Source organism: Chanos chanos, chromosome 10 (genome assembly GCF_902362185.1).
Source record: "Chanos chanos chromosome 10, fChaCha1.1, whole genome shotgun sequence".
Classification (NCBI taxonomy): Eukaryota; Metazoa; Chordata; class Actinopteri; order Gonorynchiformes; family Chanidae; genus Chanos; species Chanos chanos.
The window spans coordinates 21961367-21978340 of NC_044504.1; the positions used below are offsets into that span (position 1 = coordinate 21961367).

The 16974-nt window shown below is 41.5% G+C and overlaps 1 protein-coding gene across 1 annotated transcript in view; it reads left to right on the forward strand.

The window, feature by feature from the left end:
- Positions 1-16974, forward strand: part of ltbp1 (latent transforming growth factor beta binding protein 1) — an 85326-nt gene that overhangs the window by 14125 nt on the left and 54227 nt on the right. Inside the window, exons 4-5 of the mRNA XM_030786154.1 lie at positions 10315-10475; positions 14604-14771. Of these exons, the coding sequence (XP_030642014.1) occupies positions 10315-10475; positions 14604-14771 (329 nt within the window). The remainder of the gene's footprint in view (positions 1-10314; positions 10476-14603; positions 14772-16974) is intronic.

The following is a 16974-nucleotide window of genomic DNA, read 5'->3' on the forward strand; positions in this document are numbered from 1 at the left end:
AGTAACGTCCATGTAATTAGATGCATAAATTCCCCAACATGAACCCTTGCATAAGAAAGTAGTTAGTCCTGCTGGCTTTAAGGGTAATGATCAAAAGTGTGTCTGTATGTGTGCATGAGTGGGGTAGGGGGTTTGAGTGAAGTTTTATGAAGGAGAGAAGGAAATGGGGTATTATTTAAGGGTGTGTTGTTTCAACTGCTTGTTCCCATAAACATCCGGTGGATTAAAAAGAGGCTCAAAGTCATTATTCACGCTGAACACACTTCACGCCGATAAACTTTTTAACCTTTCAGTCCGTATATCATTTAAATCACCAGTGTACTGATTCAAGTAACCAAACAATCGTCAAGCTCTTTGCCACATTTGAAATTTATATTTCTAACAGTTTTGTAGCAGGCTTGGTTAGTGTCAAACAAAATTCAACAAACCTGCTGAATGCTGTAGTAGTGTCCAGGTTGCAAAAACAGAGCTTGATTGATTTAATCAGGTGGGATCATAGTGGAATTAAAGAAATGAATGGAATGTGTCTGGCAGTATGCTCCGTAAAGAACAGCTTGTCCAGACAGGTACAGGAGAAATGTTTAACATTGAGTTTGTGAGAAGTAAGCCTCCAATTCTGAAGGCTGGTATGGCAGCAGCTGCACCTACTTGATGGTGTGAATGAAGCCAGAGAGAGAGAGAGACAGAGACACAGAGAGAGAAAGGGATGAGAAATGGAGAGGTGAGGAGAGATCCTAAACAGGTTCAGTCTTTCCTGTCAGCGCAGTGTTTATGTGAAAATAAGCTTGGGATCCATTCTCTGATATTACAGACTACTAGACTCTTGTAGCCATTCCTTGGATACCGTCAGATGTTTAGATGAAAAAAAAAATTTTTTTTTTCACTATTTAATTACACCAAAGCTGCCAGTACACACAGTCGCGGCAGCTATTTTGTTGAGACTGGAATTGGATCTTTTGTTTATAACACTCTCTCTCTCTCTCTCTCTCTCACTCTCTCTCTCTCTCTCTCTCACTACCCCATTTGAATCGTTCCTCATAGACAGCTGTTGAACCTACTAGCGGTAGCTCACTCCATATTTATTTGAAGTAGTAACAATGTTAAATGTTCATGTGCTGTGGGAAAACTCTTTAAGGACTAGAGTTGAGACAGGTGTTAGTTACAGATATGACTCCACCCGTTCAGGTCTCTGCCCCCAGCATGCCCTCCATTGTGTTATTTTTCAATAGCTGAACATGCAAAAATACTTCTGAAATACTTTACGGTATTTACTATTAGCTCCAGTGGCTCCCATTACAATTGCTGTTGCTTTACGAATGTCACATCACTAGTTTTAACATGAGTTACCCAGAGGCTTTTAAATGTTTATACATACATATATACATATTTACTCATTCATCCATTATCTCCCACTGATCTCTTGTGCTGAATGCGAAGTGTCATCACATAGATCCACAGGCCCGGAAACATCTCACTTACTTTCACTGAAAAGTTCCTTGTATCTCACTGGGTGTCATTTGGTAGTCATATGGTCTCATTTGGTATTCCTATCATGAATTTCTCCTAATGAACTCTTTTATTCCCAAAGATTCTCCTCACTGTGCACATAGAATCTTCCCCACCATCTGTCTGCAGATTGGTTTATGATTGAATTAATGTAAAATCTATCATATATGTTACCAACTAGAATATTCTAGAATCTCTCTATTGATCTATACTGTGCTGGATGAACCTTTTTGGCATTCATATATCTGCTGATTTACAAAAGCTATTTTTATGTATTTTATATATTTTTATGTGCTGTTCACCTGACTTCAGAGCTAACAGATGGAACTAAATTAGACAGATGTCAGTTGGGTGCCTGTGTAATAGTTATAGGCATGCATCTTAACTGTTTTGCTATTCTCATAAAGAACTTCTAATGCCTACCCTGATCTCATACAGTTTTCCTAACCATCTCCCTTGCTTTCATGGATCTTAATAGTCTCTCTTATTCTCAGAAGATGCACCTCACAGCACATGCCATTTTCACTCTCATTCTTGTTCCCCAATCTCATAGACCTTCTCCCTGTTGTCTCTCTGTAGTCTCAGACACCACACTCCTCACCAGAACCCCTTGGATAAACATCCTACCAGCTGTTCTGTATCACTTGAGCAGCAGGCCTCCCTCCAAAAAAACAGATTTACTTCTTTCACTCTTTCTCTCTCTCTCTCTCTCTCTCTCTCTCTCTCTCTCTCTCTCTCTCTCTCTCGCTTTCTCTCTCTCTCTCTTTTACCCATTCACTCCCCCATCCATTCTTTCTTATTACTTTACTTCACTTTGTCTATTCATGAGAATTAACCCTAAATAGTTCAGGAACCTCTCATCTCTGTAGCAGAGTAACACGTGTTTTTGTATCCATCTGTCTGATACTGATACATTTTGCCTGACACTGACCCAGGTAGGGTACTTGGCAATGTCAGTTAGAAATAGATATTCAACTGTGGAATTCCTGTGGAATTGCACTTTGTGAGGGTACTCTCCTCGGGCATAAAAGTTGGTTTTGGGACACCTGAAGTGTCCTCAGTGTGACTGGTGTTCAGACTTTCAGTATTCAGCAGTTTAGTCATTCAAAGTAATCACCTGACTGGTTTTGGAGAGGGGAGACTCATATTTGTGACCATTATTGGATGAAACAATTAATATAAGTGACATTTTTATGTGGCAAATGTTGATGAATAGTGACTGTAAAACTAAGGTCAACTGGAACTTGAGTTTGACTGTAGCCAAACCACTTCTGGCTTTTCCGAGTACACCACCTCCCCACCCACCCCCACCCCCTTTTGCTCCTCTGTCTCCTGGAGTTTTGTTGGTGAACTGCCTGGTTGGTGCCCTGATACAGGAACTCTGTCTAAGTGCACAGCTCTGCCCTGAGCCAGAAGCGTGTCATAGTCAGGCAGAGACACTAGCCAAGCCTTGACCTCTCTCTTCAAACTCTAGAGCCTGGACAAACAGATATACCTGCTCTATTTTAGGAGCTTTAGTCTGTCTCTCTTTCTGTGCCTCTCAAACACACAGCAACACACGCACTCTGTCACACACCACACATACAAAACTTTCCAGACACAAAAACAGAATAACTATTTTAACCACCAAGCTGGAAAGTGATCCTATTTATGGGGATATCAGATTCCCTGTAAATATACAGTGGAGGAGAGCAGCCGGCTTGGCCAAGAGACTCAACCCCCTCTGTTCCCACAGAGACGGATTTGTCTTGTCTGAAGCCCATTTGAAGCAACTTGCTGGTTGTCAGTCATCCTAGATTTATCCAGTTATCTTCACATATAACCTCAACTTCAAACGCAACCTGGTCCAAACAGAACCTCTGCCAAAGTCTGCTCCCTGCCAAGCTTAAGCTTCTGCCAAAGAATGGACCCCCCGCTAAACTCTGGAATGATTCAGCTAAACCCGCTGCTTCTCCTGTAACCTCAGGATGTTCCTCCTGCCCTGTGGAACCCCTGTGAGACATGACAGTCAATATTTGCTCGCCAGATTTTTCATCATTGCAGGTGGTATAACATAGGTGAGAATTCTCTCACAGCCAAACGAGAGTGACAAACTCTCGCAGTCCCACATCCAACTCCCCTCCATTCCCGCCATCTTAACAGGAGGACTGAAGGAGCATCTCCAGATTTTTTTTTGACTGGCCACCATATATTTCACAAGTTTGTTCTGTTCTGACTCTATACTTGAATACTACTGAGAGATTGGTAAACTGTTGAGTAGCAGACACGGCCGGGGAGAGCTTTGGGGAGACAGCCAGCATGAGAGATGGATGAGAGCAGTCAAGGAGAGGTTTGAGAGAAAAAAAATGCACATTTGATTTGTCATTGCTCAGTGTTGTCAACGCCGTACTACACTGCACTGAACAGAGCGGTACTGGAGAGGCATAGAGTAGTGATAGTAATGGTTATAGCAGTGTTATTGGCTCTGAGCTATAAGGTGCCTTTCATCGCTTAAATTGGCAAATATGTTAACCACATTATGAATGAGTCTTTTTAAACCAGTGTTTCTCAACTCCAAGTCTGGGGACCCACAGGAAATGATATTTATTCTCTTGCACAGCACTATCACACCTGATTCAACTTATCTGACCATTACCTAGCCTCTTGTACAAGATGTGTTGGTGTTTGGCATTAGCAGCCATTATGCAAAGCAGTAGATTCCCAGGATTGGAGTTGAGAATTACTGCTCTCTCTCTCATCTAACCCCCCCCCCCCTCCCCCCGCCCCTCCAACACTCCAACACTCCTACACTTCTACACTCTTGCCAAGTCAGTCATTGTTAAGACAGAATAGGTATAGCTTCCTATAGCTCTCTAAATTGCCTTCAGTTAATATGTTAGTTTCTTTACTGATGACCTCTTGGCTGAATTTATGTAACTGTTTAAGTGACGACCTTCACACATGAACGCTGTACTACTGGAAACTAGACTGCCCCAACTTCCAGTATCTAAATTTCATAGAATGGCTGGTAACTGTTTTCGGGGGTAGAGCCTATCAAACTTGCTGAGGTTTCTCTCGTTTAGACTTTGAATCCTCTGCTCAGCCTAATTGGTCATTACACAGAATGTATTATTAATGGTGGAGTATAATCTCCGGATCTCTGACAGAATAATCCTCTAGCTATCTCTCAGAACATATTCCCAGCCCGGGCTGGAACTCTGATAAGCTACTTATCATTAATAAAGTCATTCAACAGCTATGAAAGCCAGAATGAGCTCTCTCTCTCTCTCTCTCTCTCTCTCCCTCTCTCTCTCTCTCCCTCTCTCTCTCAGTCACCGTCACAGTTTCCCTTCATTTCCATTTCGGGCTTTCGAAAACCCAGGTCAGGTGGAGAAAGCAGGGTCAAACAGAGTTGGCCTATATTTCACCTTGAACAATTAGAACAAAACAAAGGCGATACATGAGAAAAAAATGATGCTGGCTAGAGAACTCAATTTGTATCAAGTAGCGTTTATAATCTGTTATGTACAGCAGGGATCTGAATGTATTGTCTTTCTCCAGTCTCACGTTTTCCCACAATGTGGGATTGGTACCCCACCCATCCTGCCACGCCCTTCAACTCTCCTTCTCATGTCTGTGGCTGCTTCTGGCTGAAATAAGTGAATATTCTCTTTGTTATAACTAAGCTTAATGTCTGGACAACTGATCACATCCCTTGGTTTGGACCTCATAAAGGATGAGGTAGCTGCTTTGTTGTGGCTTTTAATAAGGTATTAAATTCAGACCACACATTATAGCTCATTCACTGTAGTCTGAGCTTCCACCTGCTGGCTCTAAGCCCAGAAGGAACCAGAGCAAAGTCAAAGGAGACCAGAGAAGACTAGCTGCAATAGACACCATACATTTTAAACTTATCAATGCCTGATAAAATATGACAGTATTAAAATTACACATGTGTAATTTGCAATATTTCTCTATCAGAACTTTGTCTAATACACTGAAAAGTGCAAGGGTAAACATTTAGAAATGTACCATTTTTGGCAAGAGGAGTGTGTCATACATTTGATTTGATTTAATCAATTGATTTAAGAGCTTTTATCACTTGACTCTGATTGGTTGGGTTTGCCCAGAAAGTTCTTTACTATTAAATACTATTCAGCAAAAGGCTATAAACTCTCTTAAGTCTTCAGCTTCTGATTTTCAAGTGCATTTCATATTCTCTGCACTATTTATTATGCACTGTGATATTCTGTGGTTTTTTAATATGTATTTGATCTGAGTCTGGTATATACACTAGTATTACAGCCAGGTCTTTGGGTGGATTTGTTTGTACGAAGAGATACACTTACAATTCCTTTTCTCCTGCTTAAGCCTGCAGCTTCACTTAGATTTATATATTATAAATAAACGTTTTACATGTTTCTCCTTCAGCAAGACCAGAACACAGGAATATTTTTGGGGGAGGGGGGTGATGGGGTGGGGAGCATTTCCCGGTGAGTTTGTGGTTTTGGAAGCATGAGATACAGTACTGTTTTCTCAAATGTTGTTCTCATTAAATTTGTATGAGGTCAAAGTTGTTTGAAACAGTGATATGCAGGTGTAGGACAGTATCCTTAAGTTACCTCGCCTGCATGTTTCCTGTAGAAATATACAGTAGCTCAGTTTTCAGAGGGACTTGATTTGGTCTGTTTGTCCACCCACCCCTTCCTCTTTTTTTTTTTCCCAAAATTTTAATCAAAAGAGTGTATTTTATGTGTCGCATTGGAAACAAACTTGTGCTTTTTTGCCAGTAGCTGGAGTTGTATCATCCTCCCAAATGTGAAGTAACAGTTTGGTATTCCTCCAAATGTCTGTGATCCTTCATTTTCTGTTGCATAATCGACACAATTGTAGTAATTTTTCACAATTTGGTTTTAATGTCTTCTGACAACAAGAGATCAGTGAAGTCAGCCTTTTTTAATGGACTTTTTCAAATAATTAACTTCTTTATCCTACCCAGTCACTGAAGTACAAAAAATTATTACCATTAATTAAGCACAAATATCAAGACATATGCTCTGTAACATGTTTGATTCACTTTGACTCTTTAGCACATATACAAAACATTTTTGAGAATATGTTTGTTTTTGCTTGAATTTCCTTCGGGATTAATAAAGTATTTCGTATTTCGTAACAAGGGTATATTCAACAGCCTGTCTGTTGTCTTATGTGCATGACTCACTGAGACATTACAAGTTGTGCAAAGTCCATTAAATCTGTATGTGTCCAGTGGATTAATAAAGTATTTCGTATTTCGTATTTCGTAACAAGGGTATATTCAGCAGCCTGTCTGTTGTCTTATGTGCATGACTCACTGAGACATTACAAGTTGTGCAAAGTCCATTAAATCTGTATGTGTCCAGTGGGTACTTCTGCAGTCTTTTACTCACGGCCTTAACTGGGGAGTTTCTATGTGTTCCTTCCATGGCTCCTTTCTCGTTTCTTATTGGCCAATTTACTGCTTTGAAAAAAACTCCTCAATCACCCTCTTATTGTATCATGTAATTACATAGCTGTGCTGATCGTTTATCAGCGTTAATTGAGAACCTGCAATGACACATGGATTACAGTTGAATTACGCATAAAATCTGTGTATGTCTGATGCTAAACTATATATGTGTGGTAGTTACGGTCACGGTTAGGAGGTTGGGAAGAACAGTGTGGCTTAGGGTCACAAATTGTGTAAGATGACAAAATTTCAGCGTCATATCACCAACTGCATCGGTGCCATGGCTGAGGAGAACAGGAGCCTTTGCGTTAGTCTCTTTGCCAAAACGCTCGAGTCGCCCCATCCATCTCAGCATTCCTCCCTGCTCCAGTTGACATGTGCAGGAAAACCACAACTCAGAGACGGGAAAGAGAAACCACTGGTCCCTTTCCTCACAGGAAAGTCATTTACGCTTCACTTTACAGAAAAAGTGTCCTTTGTGTAGTATAATCAGGACACACAGGTGTGTGTGTGTGTGTGTGTGTGTGTGTGTGTGTGTGTGTGTTTGCGCGTGTGTGAGTGGTTTCATGGCCTTCAGGGCCACATACATCATATGAGAAATGCTGTCTGTAATACTCTAAATATGAATGAGGGAAAGTGCGTGTGTGTGTGTGTGTGTGTGTGTGTGTTTGTGTGTGTGTGTGTACTGAGTAAGGGTGTATGAGACAACTTTTTGGCTCTTTATCACTTGCCTGGTTGTCTAATCTCCAAGCTTGTGATGAAAGGTGATTATGTTATTATTTTTGGTCTGTTTCTGTTTCCTCTCCTTTGCTACTTTAGGATTGTTTATCGCCCAATCAGGGTGTGATGCGATAACCTGCAAATTACAAGCCCTTTAAAATGAACTTTCCTCCCTCCTTGAGGCTGGAGGACCACAAAATGAATGCAATGTTGGATTTTTTGTGGCAGTTGACTAAGCTTTTGTGTTTGTGTCATAAAATGCGAAGTACCAAAGGTTTCCAGACACTTTTGAAATTTAAAGTTTTTTTATTTCAACTGCATTGTGTCACAGATTTGGTTCGTGATCTTGTAAGACTTTTGTTGATTCATTTTGCATGCATTGTAAACAAGTAGTCATGATCCCTATTCCAGTGTTTTCAGTGTTTGATCTGGGTTTAGGTGAGAACTGACATCTTTTTGCAAGAGTCACCTTGACACAAGCATGTGGAACAGATTAGTATGAAACTACCAGTGCTTACAGAAAATGTTCTTATTGTACTACACTAAGAACCTGATAGCCTGGAGCCCATGGATGGAGCAGCAGAAAGGCTCTGCTGATTTTGGTGGAGTGTGTGTGTGTGTGTGTGTGTCTGTGTGAGTAGGATAGAGAGCAAGAGAGCATGTGTGTGTCTTTGCAGTCATATTACTATGTTTCAGTACATATGTGTTTTATAAAGAGGACGTGTGTCTGTGTTTTACATTCATTTTTTCAAGTGTGTATGTGTGTGAGCAGGTGAGAATGTACTTGTATATGTATCATTTGTATGTGTCATTGCCTTTATCTGTGTGTGTGTGTGTGTGTGTGTGTGTGTGTGTCTTTGCTTGCTTTCCTTTGAGGTTTACTAAGCCAGTCAAGGCCTTCCTGTTCTTGCTTGTCTGTCTTAAAGACTGGAACCTCAGTGCTGTGGGGCTCTTCAGGGAACGATTAAATGCTTTTCCCAGACTAATTCGATTACGTGTAGGCTTTAGCACAGCCGGACTCCTCATTCCTCCTATGCCTGGAGCTCCTACAGCCTGTGGGGCTTACGCTTTGAGCCAGAAATGCCTGCAGGTGCCAGTCAGTCAGCGGGCTGGAAGTGCCCATGGCTGGCATGGGGGGGTTTGATAGCACAGGGTTGTCTGAGCAAGCTGCTGTGAGATGGCTGGGGGGGGGGGGGTAGGAATATGGCTCTGCTTGAATTCAAAACACATTTCATCAGACAGATACCATGACACAGATAGCATCACCTCAGGGCAGTTGGAAAGCGAGAGAGAGAGAGAGAGAGAGAGAGGGAGGTAAAAAGAGAGAGAGAGAGAGATGCGTAGAGGAGTGGAGTGAAATATGTAAGCACATATCATGTACTTGTATACATTCTCTGCATTTGACTTTTTGCGTCTGCTGTCTTTTATCTTTGATACACCATGAGACAATGCAATGAAAAGTCTCTGTTACAGCTAATACCTGTCATTCTTGCTACTGAATTGCGTAATGTTACATTATTGTAATACGTTAGTGTCACTAAAGTGTCCGAGAGAAGAGCAGAAGACAGGATAAAAGAGGAGAGTCAAGTTGGGCATAGTCACAGATACTTGAACTCTCTTCCTTAATTACACTCTGTTTAAATTTTGCCCCCCTCCTTCAGAGCCCCCTGTCCAGCACCCATGGCTCCCCCAGTTCTCACAGTCCTGGAGGGCAGTGTTGTGTCTGAGAGCCGCTGGAGTGTAGCAGACACTGACTTCAGAACCGTTTGAAAAATCAGACCCCATTATGCAGAGACGTAAAAAACAGTGATCAAGGGACGACTGGAGGAAATGTGAAACAGGCTGAGCAACTGCCGTGACCGAGTTTGTTTTTGGAAAAAGCAAATGGACTCGCCGATGGTCCAGTCCCAATGGTGGAGTTCAGCATTGTTCTATTAAGAGGAGGTGGGAGGTACCCCAGACAAATGGTGTGAAATTAAACAAAAGCCATGAAGTGAGGGACTCAGAGGGGTTGGGGGTGTGTGCGATAAGTGTCATGAGGGCCTGATGGAGATGAAAGGGTGTTTAGTCATGGAGGGCAGGCAAGATTTTAGATACCTACAAAGTAGCACCACACACACACACATACAACACACCCAGCTCTACAATCATAATCTCATGAACCCCCCATTCTCCTGGATGAAAAGAGATATGAAATCTTTTTGTTCTTTTGAGAGGGTTTGTGTCAGGGAGAGGGGGTAGAATAAAAGGACAGAGAAAAGTGTGTGTGAAAAAGTGAGACAGAGAGAGAGGAAGAGAGAGATATAGAGAGAGAGTATTCAAAACCAAACACACTCTGATTTACTCCAGGTTATTGGGGTTCACACTGGCATAATCAGTAGAATGTTGTAATGTGTTTCTCTCAAAACCCAAAATGAGCCATTATCTAAGATGAAAAACATGGAAACATCTCAATAACATTCACGGTTGGTCTTCCTCCACTGCATCTGTGTTTGTACATGTCAGTTTAACTTTCCTCTTGATCAATAGCTTGTCTTGCATTCTGTAAAAAGATAGATTGATGGTTTGTGTTCATTTGTTAATTCTTCATCCTCATGTTTTTGTCTTTCTCTCTCCTCCAGAGCGCGATCACCCGTTTCCATGACGAGACATCAGGGCCAAAGTCAACAGTTCGTCATCAAGCCCAAGATATACCAGACACACACACAAACACAGATGCACGGTGTAGTTCAGACACCAGATCGAGCCATTCCTCTGTCCGTGGGCCACAATCCCATTCACGGTCAGTACTCATATCCTTTATGGGACTCACTCTTAAACAAGTTTAGTTGCTCAACAAATGCCCAAATATGGGTGAAAATCTTACTTAGAGCTTTTATTGGTACTTCAGTCTGTAGAAGCTGTCAGTGCAGTTCTCCCACAGGTTGATACATTTTTATAAGTAAATCAGAAGTGAACTAGCTGTCGGCTCTGAGGACACTTCCTATGGGGTCCTCAGGGAGGTTGGTTGGGGCCACATTAAGCGAGTGGTTATTGTGATGTCGATCTTGGACATGAGGGGCCTTATTCGTTCTAAAGCAACGGTTTATTTTAATAATGACTCGCTCATTGCACAGGGTCCTTCTCTTCACAAAACACAGTAAGTTTTACACAAAACTGTGTTTAATCAAAACATTTAATGAAAGACTGGTTAACCGTACCTCGCTCTGGTTCTTTTAGCTTCGGACAACCATCATGCAACCAGAAAAAGAAAAAAAAAAGAGCATTTGTCAGCTCACGGACATTTGGCTACATTTCATACAGAGTGTTATGATTTGCTGTGAAATTGTGTTGATTAATCAGTGGTCATTATACAATGTCATGACAGCTCACAGGCCAGTTAAAACTGAGAGTAAGCCATATTCAAATAGAGAGCAACCTTGTGTGGCAACAGAGAGTAGGCTTTTAGTAGGTTTGTGTTTTTCAGTGGTTAAATTCTTATTCAAAACCACAAACTCTGCAGACACAGTCACCCAAAACAGATTTGAAATGACTACATAATTGGTCCTGTTCCAATACTTTGATTTGGTTCCCTATTTATGCCTGTTTCCTTGACTTTGGTCCTTTGTGAGTACAGACCTTATAGAAGTGCATGTGTAAGTAGGCAAGTGTCACTCAATCCTGGGTGGGCTTTGAGGTTCGGTGTTTGGTTTGTGGTTGGATTGACAGCAGCAGTATCAAATGATGTCATTCTCACTCAGTAACTGAATGTTTTGATGAAAACAGAGTTCCAGAAAGGCCTTGTTCCTGGCAATGCCAGACATCATCTGTCTGAAAGAATGTTGTCTGTGGAAAGTGATGATTTTGTTAGACTTAGACAGAAAAGGGGCTCAACGTCTCTGGTCCACTTTGCCAACCAAATGATTTAAATATACTGGGAATTATTCCAAATGATTTAAATATACTGGGAATTATTTCAAATGATTTAAATACACTGGGAATTTTTATTTCAAAGCATTTGTCCAACTCTTTTTAAATGAAAGTATGGCGGAAAAACTATTTAGATTCTCGAGGTCACTCAGACAGTCCTAAACAAATTTTCTTACTGTCTGTTTGTCTGTCTGTCTGTCTGTCTGTCTGTCTGTCTGTCTGTCTGTCTCTCTCTCTCTCTCTCTGTATGTGTGTGTGTGTGTGTTCGTGTGTTTGTGTGTGTGTGTGTGTGTGTGTGTGTCTGAGTTTTAAGTCCATAGTTCTCAATATGAGAACATATGGTGTCCCTGAAATATGCTGAATTAAAGAAGTGTCTACAACTCTTTATTTCATTTTTTGCTCTGAACCATTTTTGTCCTTAGGGAAAAAGGAATGTAATCATTCCTTAGAGATAACTGCTACTGCCCATTCATAGACTCACACACACACAGACACACACACGCACGCACAAACGCTCCACACTTACACACTTACACATCTGTTGTAATTCTGAAGAGGTGGCTGGGAGTTGGGTAGCAATTGGATTTTTTTCCTTCAAATTGCTGCTTTGGCAGTAATGGCATAAAGACTTACACATTGCCTTCTGCCCTGCTGCTGTCTGAAATGAATTATTAGCCTCTTTCCAAGAGGGTAATTTCAGATAAAAGCCAAGAAGGAGAAGCAGAAGAAAAAAGAGGGAAAGAGAATGAAATGACAGGGCAAAGCGATACACCGTGTCATCAAGAAATGAGCTCTTCAGTGGCTAAATGGTGTCAGGCTGGTGAGGTGTGTGTGTGTATGTGTGTATGTGTGTGTGCGTGTGCGTGTGTGTGTGTGTGAATGTTTGTGAGTTTGTGTGTATGTGTTGTGTGTGTGTTAGTGTGTTTGTGTGTGTCTGGGAAAGCCATTCCTTCGCAGCCGTCTGTCTTTTTTCCTCTCAGAGTAATACACTGCACCAGACTGTCTCTTCCTTGCTGCTTTCAGCACAGACACACACATGCACACAAACTGCACCATACACTAGAGACACACACAGACATATGTACATGTGGTGACAGACACTGACTAACTGACTAACCCCTATGTGTCTTTATCTCGGTCTCAAGCCCACATACACACACACACACACACACACGCACACACACACACACACACACACACACACACACACACACACACACACACACACAAGGCAGCTTATCCATGGATGACTGATGTCTGTGTTTTGTCTTTGCTGGTCTCACAATCTCCTTCCATAAGAAATAAGAGATGGAGAGAAAGAGAGAGAGAGAGAGAGAGAGATCACCAGAGAGAGAAGGAGAAAGAGTGTGAAAGAGAAGAGAGGTGTGTTTTGTTCCTGCTGAGTTTTATGCATCTGTTCTAACATTTGTCAGGCCACCGAGGTGACCCAATTATCTGTTTCGGAGTAAGGCTTTGTAATGGTACTCCCTGCCTTTTACCCTGATCTTCTGCTTGTGGAACCAGTCGTGTGTACTTTTCAGCCCTTAAACGTAGTGGTTGGTAGCATTTCAAACAGTCTCAAGCACTAGAGGTGGGTATCCCTGCTCATAGAGGCCAAGCACTGAGGCAGATTGGGTTAATAGCATAGCATTAGGTGATGGTAGCGTGCCACATCTGACCAGCCTCAGGTAGTCAGAGAAAGAAATCACCGATACACCTTGTAGAAACAAAGGGAGGTCTTTTGTGTGTGTGTGTGTTTGACATGCAGAAGCATGGGAAGGGGTAGTCTCACAGGTGATAAAAAGTCATGTTGCAGTCTTTTGGTTTCCAAAGGAATCTTGATCCATCTAAAACCACTTAAGCTGAAGCTGTGGAAATACTTGCAACAAGTTTCATTTACAATTTATGTGGCAAGTTAAAGATTTTTTTTCTCTCAGAAGGTTAGGAAACTGCGGTGAATTGCTGAGAGAGAGGGTGAGAGAGAGAGAGAGAGAGAGACAGAGGAAAGGAGCTGTCTACAGATGCCTGTTTGCGTCAGTATCAGTGGAAAAAAAAGATTATTGGATAAAGAAGGGAAGGAGGGATGACAGACTGCGGCTGAGCTGGTGCAGATGTCAGTAACCGAGTGCAAACAAGACCACGAAGAATTGGTTCTCCAGTGGAGGAGAAGGAGAATTTATTTTTTCCTAGTTTTGTGGGCAGTAGTGACTTCATCTTAAGTCTACAAAGACAAATCTGTTTGCAGCAGACACACTGCCAACTGTTGTATTTTTTTTTTTTTTCTGTTTCTCAGACAGAGGTGTGAAGTCTGATTTCGATAGGGGTGGAGAGAAGGATAGGAGAAACAGAGAGCGGGAATATAAAGAGGAATGGAAGGAGGTGGAGAGTAAGAGGACAGACTGCCCCCCCCCTCGCAATCCCTCTGTCTTTGTCATAAAGCGTGGTATTGTGGTCTGCAAAGTGCCCACCTCTTCAGTAACGTGATTTTGGGATGAAGAATTGGAGCTCATCCCAGAGTTTTGTTTATTGAGCAACTCCCTCTCTCTCTCTCTCTCTCTCTCTCTCTCTCTCTCTCTCTCTCTCTCTCTTCTTTTTTTCTGTCCTCTTCTCTCCTCGTGTATGAAAGTCACTACCACATTTTGGAGGCGAGGAAAGAGATAGAGAGAGGAAGCAAATAAGAGCTAAAGAAAGAGGGACAGAAATACGAAAGACAGGAACGGGAACGTATGTGAAGAAGAGAGAGAGCAAGAACAGCCACATTTTTCTCTCACTCACTCACTCACCCTCCCTCCCTCTTTCCTTCTCTCTCTCTCTCTCTCTCTTTTTGGACCGAACTTGCAAGCTCTTTTATTTCGCGACAGTCAGTCAGACAGACAGACTGAGCGATAGATTGATTGAGAGAGTTAAGGAGTGTGAGGGAGTTTGTCTTATGAAGTCATGAAGGGTAGACTGATGATATCTTTTCTTTTGTCGTTTCTTTTGCCTCTATTCTGCTGGGCAGTAGGCAACCACACCGGGAGGATCAAGGTTGTCTTCACGCCCACCATTTGTAAGGTGACTTGCATGGGTGGTCGCTGCCACAATAACTGTGAGGTTGGCAACACTACGACCATCATCAGTGAGAACGGACATGCCGCTGACACGCTAACTGCTCCCAACTTCAGAGTAGGTGAGTAATGACATCCTAACGCTCTCCTTCACGCTTTCCAAGGGAATCCTGGGAAATGATAGCGTTGTACTTGTGGTTTGTTTGAATGAGGAGAATGAAAGGCCTATGGGATCACGAAAGGTTTTGATAGCATGGTTCTGTGGTTGAATTTTCGCTTCAGATTGGTTATCTGTTGTTTTAAGTGTGAGTATGTAGTGTTACAGCTTCTTGTATTTGTAATGATGGATGCTAGTGTGTCTTTTTTGGTTTGGTCAACTTTGTGTTTGTTTCGTCCATGCTGTGTGTATTGTGGTGGAGATTTACGAACATTGACTAGGTTACAGTATACATGAATGCATCAAACCGTTAACCTTACTGTCCAGAATACCCTTCTCCTCCATTTGTTTTGTTTGTTTGTTTGTTTTATTACAGCTCACAGTAGCAGAAATCTCTTTCTTTACTGATTGTTTTGCATCCTCTGAACCAATAGTATTGCACAATTAATATATTTATTTATCTATATACATGAATATATATATATATTTTTTTTTTCAATGTATCAGTGTAACTTGCTGTGCCTCTGTAGTTTAAAGTAGAATCTTCCATTTCAAAATGAAAAATGATATACTCAGAGTAAACTCAAAGGCTCAAAGTGAGCACAGCAGAGGGATGTTTTCTCATATTTAAGTATTGAGAATTTTTATGGGAACTATTCTAAAATGTGAGAATGTATCCATATATATGCAAAATTGTCATTTCTGAAGTTGTGAAAGACTTTGAGTGTTTACAGAAGTGTGTGCTGTCGCTAAGCTCAGTGATCCAGCAGCAATGCTAGCCCCTCAGACCTCAGAGTTATTGCGGTAATCAAGAGGAATGTGACCAGAAGGGATAGTTTTTTTAGTGTGAGCATTTTCACTAGCCATTTGTCAGAGAGAGAGCGAGAGAGAGAGAGAGAGAGAGAGAGAGAGAGAAAGAGAGAGAGAGAGAGAGACTGTACAGTCATGTTTAACCTGACTTTGGCCTTATAAGGAAAGCATAGTGGTGTGTCTGACTCCCGCTCATACATACAGGGCAGGAGAAGACAGACTCTACTATAACAGCTGGAAAACTGGAGTGTGTGTGTGTGTGTGTGTATACTTACTGCCTGTACAGTAGCAGTGTTCATACAGTACAGATGGCTCAGGCTCAAGTTTAGGGTCAAAGATGCACACGGTTATATTTGAATGTTTGAGTCTTTTTAACTTCATTTTTGGTCAGTATTATAAACAGAAACTGGTTCAGATCCAATGGTTGAGAATTTGGCATATGAATGAATTAAACATTGAAAGGTTTAATGTCAACTGTATTTTGCCTATTTTATGCAAATGTTTACTATGGATCTGATAAAGATTCTGGCTGTAGTGATGTCATCTGCCTGGAGCACACACACACACACACACATGCACACACACACACACATGCACACACACACACACACATACACACACACACACACATTCACAAACGCAAACACAGGTGTGCACACACACACACACACATACATTCACGCATGCACACACGTCTGCGCACACACACACACGTCTGTGTTTGTGTATAACTCAATGTGCTCTATGTGGAGCAGGCCCAGAAATTTGATTTAATTTTGAGTCAGTAAGAATCCTTGGTAACAAGATGAAGCATTTGGTCATACTCCAGATCATACTCTAGTGGTAGAGTTTCTTTTTTTCATTCCACAGACTTACTCTCATCACCGTGGAGTAAAAAAAAGTGACATTTTATGAATCAGCAAAATGCTTTGGAGATCTGATTTCAGAGGTCTAAACACTCACTGAGCCATTATGACTCTATGGAAATATTCATTCATGCCAATCAGCTTTGCACAACACGCATAGCCCTGTGATTGTGCTTGATGTTTACATGTTTGATTCCATTTATCTTGCTTTTGAACTTGTTCATACTTGAGCGAGTAAAGTTTTTCCTAGAAAAACTGAGTGCTTAAATCAGGCAATGTTAGAACAGCAACTCAGGGCTAAAATTACACTATGTTAATTACAGAGTAACATGATTGTATAGTTATAAACTGTACTCCATTTTATTCTTACTCACATTATGTGCAAGTAAGTCTGTCTGCGAGAGTGTGTGTATTTGTGTGTGTTTACAAAGACATTTCCTTGTGATTGCGGAGTGAACACAGTTGATGGGGTGGTGGAGTTGTCTGTCTGTC